The 9711-nt window shown below is 35.0% G+C and overlaps 1 protein-coding gene across 2 annotated transcripts in view; it reads left to right on the top strand.

The window, feature by feature from the left end:
• LOC129989198 (glutathione hydrolase-like YwrD proenzyme) overlaps nt 1-9386 on the top strand; it is a 62477-nt gene extending 53091 nt beyond the window's left edge. For both annotated transcript variants that reach the window (XM_056097578.1, XM_056097577.1), the window contains exons 8-11: nt 2870-3020; nt 3104-3274; nt 8556-8653; nt 8834-9386. In XM_056097578.1, the coding sequence (XP_055953553.1) occupies nt 2870-3020; nt 3104-3274; nt 8556-8653; nt 8834-9068 (655 nt within the window). In that variant the 3' untranslated portion in view covers nt 9069-9386. The remainder of the gene's footprint in view (nt 1-2869; nt 3021-3103; nt 3275-8555; nt 8654-8833) is intronic.
• Nucleotides 9387-9711: the final 325 nt, after the last annotated feature.

The raw sequence follows: 9711 nt of genomic DNA on the forward strand, positions 1-9711 counted from the left end.
TTAGCAATATGATGCAGCCGCTATCAATCTCAGGCGCCGAACGTTATCGGTCATTTACCACCCACTAGAACCCCTCCTCCGAAAATCGATGGCTCTACAGGAAGAATGGTGCGGCAATGACCTTGAGTGCTCCATATTTTTCCGCATCTACTGCCTCCGAATCATATATTTTGCCAGAATGAAATGATTCTCCACCGAAACCGTAAATGGCATCCGCTGATAGAAACGGATGGGCTATCTGAGAGTTATGGACATAAGTATATTTCATTCTTTTGCTGCTGAAAATGAAAAGCTTAAATGAAGGAAGAAAGATAGAGATTATATTTAAGATAGAGATTATATTTATGGCAGTTTCAGAGGAAATGAAGAAATCCTGTTTGTTAGGATATTCAGTGGACCAGTTAAGAGTAACACAAAAGCACTATTGGTAATGGCAGAAAATATAAAACTTGAGGTCTCAAAATGAAACCAGACTGAAACTTGTTCGCTTATTCTCTAATAAAAATATTATGGCCCAACACTGGCATAAAAATTGGGGACCTTGAGAAAGGTTGTGAATGCCACGAGTATTTAGATTTTTATTTTCAGACTCCCGCACATGAACGTTTTATGCTTCTTAATGTAGTGGACAAAACCGCAGTTGGGATATTTTAGGCACTATTTTGACCGATTGAAATCAAAATTTGAAAGAGAACTGATATTTTAGTAACAATATCCCATATGAAATCTCATTTATCTAAATGGTTGCATTTTTTAGGTATTGAGTTGTCATGTAGACCGACAGATTGTCAATCGTTTGACGTATTTGGTTCAAAAGTTGATAGAATCTATATTTTAAATGCTCAATCTGTGACTCAATTTTTTTTTTCTATTTGACTTTTTGCCTTTTATATAGTCTTGTTCTCTTTCATTCGGCTGTACAGACATACAAACTTCCTGTGAATGAATTTCGTTTAAAATTTGATTGAAATATACCAGTTTGTATAAAGAGTACATAACAAGTTACATCTATCTAGCTCAAAGCATATTTGAGTTATCATATTCAACGACAGAGGAACATTTTTCTAAAATTATATTTTTCAGACAGAGGGAGGAGACGTAAAGATGCCTCAAATAGTCAAAGTTTTTGATAAATACTTTCCCTTCGTATGCTTCAATATGAAAAATATACGAAAGGAAAGTATTCTGCTCGCTTTTGCTTGCCAACCCCGATGTTTCCCGCAACTGTACGTGACGTTCATCAGTTTCAGTCATCAAGGTTTTAAACGCCCACTTGTCATTCTTTCAATGCCGGAAGCTTAATCTTTACATGATGACATACATTTTCCGATTGGCCTATTTCCGATTCAAAACTCAAAGCCCCACAACGGAAGCCTTCTTTGCTTTTATTTCCAATATCTAAATATTAAATCTATTTTTCATATTTTTGCCCCAAAATTAGGTGCTTCACGATCAGTTTTTTTTGTAATAATGAATATTTTATTTTTCCAAATTCGAAAAACAGTGAGACTGGTCTGTCTGAAACTTTCTCAGATACTCTCTAATAAAGGTGTTATTCCCAGAAACGCCTTGCACGGCACTGGCATACAATAAGTACGAAATAGTAACCTTTGGGCCGAATTCAGCACTTTTATTGAGTCTATTGTGTGATCCTTGGAGATTAACTCCTGGCATATGATTAATAGTATCCGAAAGTATAGTATTTATGCTTTAAACGCATTTTGCCTAACCAATTCAAAGAAAAGATTTAATCCACAAGTACAATTGTAGTCACAAATCACATACCAAATTTTATATACTTAAATCATTGCGTTTGAGTTATAGCGTTTACATGCTTCTGAAAGTACAGATAGACAAATAGCCAATCATTTGTAGGATTTGTTTCAAAATATGATAGATGTCTACATTGTAGATGCTAAATATGTGTATCGAATGTTATTCATTTACCTCTTTTCGTTTTGTAGCTATTCTATTAACTTATATTCGAACAGGCAGACAGACATCCTAAGAACGAATTTTGATCAAAATTTAATAGAAATCTGCAAATTTGGTGTAAAGACCGTGTACCATGGTGAATTTTCTGTGCAGCAAAGTCGTTTCTTTGACCAAAGTTTGACTTGTCAGTGTCTCACCGCAGATGGTTCTATAAATCATGTGATCACACCATGTCTGTTATGACGAGAACACAGACTCAGATGGCCAAGGAATTGGATGTCTCTTGAAGTCAAAGAACTCATAAAAATGTCAGTCGCTAATTCTTCTATTAAGGACATTTTGTCAAATCTTTTGTATTTATCTCTCTCCTAATGTAAAAAAGGGACACTTATTTAATGTTTTTTATGCATTTTTAATGTTTTACAATTTAACATATAATGTAAAATGTAATGTTTTTTTCTCGATTCTTTTTCTGTACCAATATGCTTTTTCTCTAGAGGTTTTTTTTTTATTGTTTGCAAGGGCCCAATGTCATCAAGTGTAGTTTATTCCTTCATGCTATGTGGAGTTACTCTTTGCCAGCCCCATCAAATTTCCTGCATGGCCTCTGGCCAGGTCGGGGTATCGCACAGTCTCGTAAAGACCGTGTACCAAATTTCTTCTTTCAAGCAAATCTAAAACGTAAAGATTCGTCAAAATCTAGTTTGAATTCTTTTTACTATTACAATACTTCTTCTATACTCTGTAAAAGAGAAAGTAATAAAAAGGAATTTATACTTAATTTCAATGATATTTTATTGTGTGGCTCAAGATAACAATGCTATTTTATTGTTTTTTTTATATCAAGTGTTCCTCCGCCAATATTATATGCCAGTTGCTTACTGTGATCAATCAGCTACTTGTCAATTACATTGTCTATAATGTTTTTTTCCAGAGCTTATAAGTGTCACCAGCAGTTCGTAGGCAGCGACACTTCTTACGTGGCAGCGGTGGACGAGGAAGGCAACGGTTGCTCCTTTATCTGCAGCGTCTCGTCCAACTTTGGCACGGGAATCATTCCGGACGACTGCGGTTTTGTGTTGCACGTAAGCATACGACGACAAGCATTATTTTCCAGTTTTAGTTTCTTTAGTTGCCTTGTTTACTGATTTGGCGACATGCATTTCAGGACCGCGCCAAATCAATGAGCCTGGAAGAGGACAGCACAAACGTGTTCGGACCTAACAAACTGCCCTTGCACAGCATCATCCCGGCTATCGTCACTGAAACTGCCACAAATGACTTACTGGCCGTCATCGGCGTTGTGGGAAGGTGGATGCAACCGCAAGGTCACTTGCAGGTATTGCTATTGCACTTTTACAAAGAGAAAGTATTGTTATCGTCTGGAAATACAACCTGAAAATTTTGATAAATTTCCAGTATTTAGACCCCCATAGTGGAAGGATGCATTAATTATTTCCATCTGCAGACTATTTTGTGAAATCGATAATCAAAAAGGCATCAAGCTACTTACATAAAATTTGGCATTTGGTCTTTTTATTAAATTGGAAGACATCTATCAAAATTTGAAAGAAATCTTCAGTAGAAGGTGTGTCCGTTCGATAGTGAATGATCATGTAAACATGGTAATTTAAATACAAATAGCTAGATGCATGAAATTTATTATTTTAATTGACAGCCTTCTATCATATTTTTAACCTTAGTATATGTGATGCTATAGTTGAAAACGAATGAGTATGTGGACGGGTTAATTAAAAAAGGGTTTCAACTTAGGCAAATGAAATTTGGTATGTGGTTTTTTTCCCACGGCTTTGTAGATAGTTACCAAATTTCATACTCAATCGGTGAAAAGGGAGACATTCAAAATCTTGGATACTCATAGATCAATCACTGTGCTGTGAAGCATCAAAACCGTCAATTCTAAAAAATCAGAGGAAAGAACATTTTTGCTAGATTAATAGATTTTCCTAATTTGAACTTCTCGTAAAATTGAACTTTTTTGAATTTCTTCCATTTAATAACTTTAAAAAAAAATGGCAATAAAACATTCGAAATGTCACGGTATCTCTTTCTCTGTCCCTTAAAAGAAGCAGTTAGACCATAGAAATATTCTGCTGATTATTGAAGGAATGAATGGTGCTTAGTTCAGAGGCGGCATTAGAAGGGGAAAAGGGGACCAATCGCTCTCCTAAGGTTTAAGCGGTTTGACTACATTTGGCAATAAAATAGACAAGGTGACAGGTAAATAAGATGTTGTATTTTGCCGGCTATTTTTGGTCGGTCCACTAAGAATACAATGTGATGGATAGCGACGACATTAAGTCCACAGATTTTAAGACATGTCATTCAATTGTCGTTCATTTGAAAAAGTCAACAACTGAATTTTAAAAAAGTGAAATAATACTTAGTTTAATTAAAAGGACATGAATAAGTATGAGTTATTTTGAAAACAATTTAGGCATATTGGGCGTTTCTCTTCTTATCGGATTAGTCTTGCCTCCCACCGTCGGCAAACTTCTGCAGCCGCCTCTGGCTTAGTTAAATAATTCATTGGAAAATAATTAAAGAAATTAATACCATTAGAAAATAACTTATTTAATCAATGGTAATTTTTAGTCATTGGAAAAATATTTTTACCATTTAAATACGTTTGTCACAAAAATGTCGGGAAAGAGAACTATTTTTTGATATGAAACTTCAGTCTATGGCAACACATCTGAACAAGATATCTTCTCATTTTTTCTTCTCCCATACCTTTCTTTCTGGCTATGCAACCACACTTGTGTCTGGTTTTCACTTTTAATTTACTGAACTGTTTTCTAAGTCTCTTAAAAAATGTCTGCCAGAATTTGCTATTGTACAAAGATTTTTGAAAACTGTCCTTGTAATTGTGACGTATTGAAATTCAGTTTCAACCATTCATTTATATAAGGCAAAAAAGGCAACACATTAAAACATTTAAAATCAATTATTAATTATTGTTTATTATTAAATTGTTTCATGACCCATCGGAACAAGATTCCAGGCGAGTTATGAAACAATTAAGAGATCAAAGAGTTTCAACTCTATAATATCTTATTGCTGTAAATAGGAAGAACTATTAAAGAATATCTACTAGACACCCAAATATCTTTCGGGTTTCATTATTAACTCTCCAAACGGCATGGAAAAGAATTGTCCAATGTGCCAGTGGCCCTTCGAATGCCCAGCAGTGCCATTATATCCCATTTTAAAATATTGTCATGGTATATATTACAAATCATCATTTTTCCACCATACTGCCTCATAATTTAAATTCGGGTTAAGAATTCAATTATGTGGCAATTATGTGCAACATATACAAAAAAAATTGGATTAATACAATACAGAAAACACTTTCAAATCCCATGCTAAATGCAATAATGACAAATTTTGGAATAAAATACACCTTATCATCTTACTTATTAGCAGATATTCCCCGATTTCACTCGAAACAAAATGCTACTTTATAAGTAGGTTCTTACGCAGCGTAAATCGGGATCTCACAGCTAAAATCTTCTGAAAAAAAGATTCAAATACAGCAAAACAAAATTTTTAAAATAATGACGAATGCCCTTTGGTTTGTCAGGAATTCAGTCATCTACAAAAGTCCCAAAGTGAACTCCAAACATCTCTCGAGAAAATTTTTTATTCAAATCTCCATCTTTGAGAACCTTTTAATCAACAGCCAAACTGAGTTAACACACAACAACGGCAAATGCCCATACCCATATTCTACTATTAAATGGTCACTTCTGCTCAAATCGTCTTAATATGTGGCATTTAGGTCTCCACTTTTCTATTCTAAAAACCTCTAGACATTATATAAGCTGCTTATATAATGTATTAATCTAGACATTATTAAGCTCAGAAGACTTCCGTCTCCCTTTAACATCAAATGCTTTCGATTAAATTATTGATGTTCCCTCTGAAACTTTTCTGAGTACTCATTCAGAGTAAAATTGCTGTGCTGGTATTCTAACATCCATTTGATATCTGAATATACAAAATTGGGACGATACAGAGAAGATTAATATGACTCCCGAACAAGGATGGCCGCGTGGACTGGTGGTAAGGTCTCGGCTTCGGAACCGGAGGGTTCCAGTTTCGAGACCCGATTCCATTCCGTCGTGTAAGGGGGTCTGTTGCACGTTAAATCCGTCCTGACCAAACGTCCTGCCGCTGGTGTGGTGTGGTGTGGAGAGGGGGTTACCAGCTCAGGTGTCGTGCTCGTCATCTGACCGCGGTTTAAAATTACGAGGTCCGTCCCAAAATAGTCCTAGCTTCAAACGGGACGTTAATATAATTAAACTAAATTAAACCTGAACAAGAATGACATATAAGATTGTCTAGCATTCCACATTACACCCACCACCATCACCACCGATAAATTCTTGACCTTATACATTTTAGGATACATCGCAATGCTATGGGTTTCTATTTTTTTTAATAATGTTTCCCTTCTCGACTTTTAAATAAGAATAAACAGGATATCGAAATTTGATTCGCTTAATTATATTAAGGTATCCGACTAGGTTGTAAAAATGCTTTTTCCCAAAAAAATGTGACTTTTTTTTTTATGATTTGGAAATAAAGTCCAAACTTCGAAAATCCCAAAACAGAACTTTGTTTGTAATATATGTATGGCAGAACTATAGATACAATACAAAATAAAATGATAAATACAATCAATAATGCACAAGAAATAAAAATGAAACAGTGGTATTTTTAAGCGAAAATGAATGATTTATTTTATTTTTACTGTAAAATTCTCCAAAATAATATTTGTTATTTTTATATTAACTCTCCATCTACTCAGCTGTTGTTTACTCATTTCGGACATTTCTGTTAAAAAAAGCGGGAAAACTACATTTGTTTCCAGGTCATTTGGGTGAACTAATTTACAAGTAGAATATCTAAATGCATTTTCTGAAGAATGAATATTCCACTGTGATTGATTTACAGAAAACGTGATATCTCAAAATCAATTCAATAAAATTTCATGAAATTTGTTCTGAATGTATCTAAACCTTTTGAGGGTGTGATTGACCATGGATTTTAAAATAGTTTCATTTAAATATGTTTAACAGACACTTTATGTTCAATACATAGACAAATTTTGACAAAAACGGCAACATCAAATGCTCATAAAATTTTTATTTATTAAAATAAATTTTATCTTGAGATCTGTTACATTTTATGTAGCTATATATAGATGAAATAAAAATTAAATATTTCTATTAATTTTTAACTGATTCTGTTTTCCCTAACATAGAAAATTTTGCTAATTTTTTTTTTTTTTTTAAATAAACAGTTTTTTGTTTTTTCCCCAAAAACCAAAGGCAATGAGTACCTTTTTTTTTCTTCTAATAGTGACCTTTCAAGTCTGTTTTAGCTATTTGGTACAATAAAAAATGTATATGTATCATTTTTAAAAAATTCTTCTCCGAACCTTGTCAGATACCTTAACCACTTGCGATGGAAAGACGTGCCACGCACGTCGAGAATGTCTTTATCACAGAATCGTCAACGATGTACCACACACGTCAGCCGGCAATTGTCGCCAAAGTAAAAGTTATGTTGGCTACCGGTCGACTGAAATTGTTTGCCTGTACATAATTTACAAGAGCACAGACTTAGATCGAAAATTAATTCTTTCAGAAGATATAAAGTTTTTTCCATTTTTAAAATGGTAACGGATACTTTGTGTGGCCTCGCTGCGAGTTACAAAGGACTGCTTGGCAAGCGCATCTTAGAGGTTCTTGCCATCGTAAGCGGTTAGTTCCAAAATGATCTATCATTTACTAGAGCTTGGAAGCCGTCCTTGAAGAAGAAGCCTAGAGCTTGGAATCGAGCTTGGAAGTCGTCTTGAATATGATGCTGAATAATCATAGAATTAGTTACTTAGTCCTGATTCCTATCTCTTTTTGAAATATTAAGACTAAGGTAGAGCTAGCTTTTTATCCATTTCCCTGTTATTTTGATGGTTTTGGCTCTATTTTGTTTAATGTAAATGGTAATAGGCTTTTTTTGCAGCTATCACAGTTCAATGGTGCATGTTAAATGTGATTCAAAGTTCTGCTAGACAACCAAGAAAGATCTTAATTTTCGCTACTTTGTTGCCTTTTCAATATAATAAGTCAGCGCCATTAGTAGCTTTCACTTGTTAGAAATGAAAAGATCTCTAGATTCAGAGAACACTACTAGTTTTTTTTACTATATCCGGCTTTTTAATATTATATTTATGATGTCTCTTTCCTTCCTTTTCTTTCTTGGAGCTGCAGTGTCCTGATATAAAGTTTCGATTCCCGGACGGTTTCAATTGCGAAACTAGATCCCACTAAATTTCCCCTTTTTATATGGATTTGGCGCACATTATTTGAATTCGGAAATTGAATATCGTCCTTCTGGTGAGATGCGGAATTTTGAGAGTGAAGAAATAGGCGGTTCAGGCATCGCCCACGTCGTTTAACCACTATTCGAAATGACAAAGTCTGCCCTAAAATAGCTCTGATGTTTTGCCTTAAATTGAGGCATTAATTTCATCCACTTTTCTTTCTTGTCATTATTAATCGAAATAAATGTTTGCTATTTTATTTCAGGTGCTACTGAACATGATCCTTTTTGGCATGGATCCACAAGTTGCTCTCAATCAACCAAGATTTTTCGTTGGAGATCCCCGACCTTACGTCGCCTATAAGTAAGAAAGATATTCATTTTTCATGCTAAATTAGTTCTCTATCTGTATTAGAATATTGAAGATGACATTGAAAAATGCTGAATTGCCATGAAGTTTAATTAGCTTTGCCACACCTGTCTTATCAATGTTCTTTGCATAATAAAGAAATTGCTTAAATGTTCTTTTATTCCATTCTTGCAGAGGTTCTCTACAAGGCATATGCCTCGAAGGGGGGATTGATCCATCCGTAGTGCCTTTCCTGGAGAGTAAAGGTCACAATTGTCGCTTCTTCGCCGGTTACAAGAGGGAGGTGTTCGGCAAGGGTCATGTGATCGCACGCTCCAAGCTCTTCAACCCTAACTCCGCTGAGAGGAGTTCCAAGAGTTGGTGGTCCGGGGCCGATCCGAGGTGCGACGGGTGTCCCATGGGATACTGACCAAATATCTGACTTTTATTGGAATATCTTATATTTTTATGAAATAATGCGGACTCACGAGACATGCGCATGGACAAATCGGGGAAGTAAGATTTTATTTCGGTGCTGAAATGTAAAGAAGGGGGAAATAAAAAATCAGCAGTGAATAAGTGTGTCCGTGTGCTGAACTTTTGGAAAGTGGATAAAATCCTTCATTGTTTATTTTATTTTACTGCATGTTTAATTATCTTGATGATTTAATTCAGTTGTTTTAATTTCTGTTCTTTTATCATTTATGATTTGTTTAAATAAAATAAATCTATGAGCTTTGTCAAAAGATTCTAGGAATCTTTATTAACAATCATCTTGTTGCTGTTGCCTATGCACTTGCCATAGACAAGCCCGCTGTCGAAGTTAACTGTTTAAGCCGAGTTTGTGCTTCTAAGGGTAAAGGTCCCCGAGGCAAAAGTGTGAATTCTAGCTCATATGAAGATGACACTCAAACATTCGCTGTACAACCCCTTTTTACAGGAAGGATCTTTCACAGATTGAACACAGGGGGGAACAGCAACCATGCCGTAATTGGGACGCCCAGATCACGGGGAAGAAGCGCTACCCCTAGGCCAAGACGCCGGTATTAACAATCATTTGTATATAATGATAA

Source organism: Argiope bruennichi, chromosome 10 (genome assembly GCF_947563725.1).
Source record: "Argiope bruennichi chromosome 10, qqArgBrue1.1, whole genome shotgun sequence".
In the NCBI taxonomy this organism is placed as follows: domain Eukaryota; kingdom Metazoa; phylum Arthropoda; class Arachnida; order Araneae; family Araneidae; genus Argiope; species Argiope bruennichi.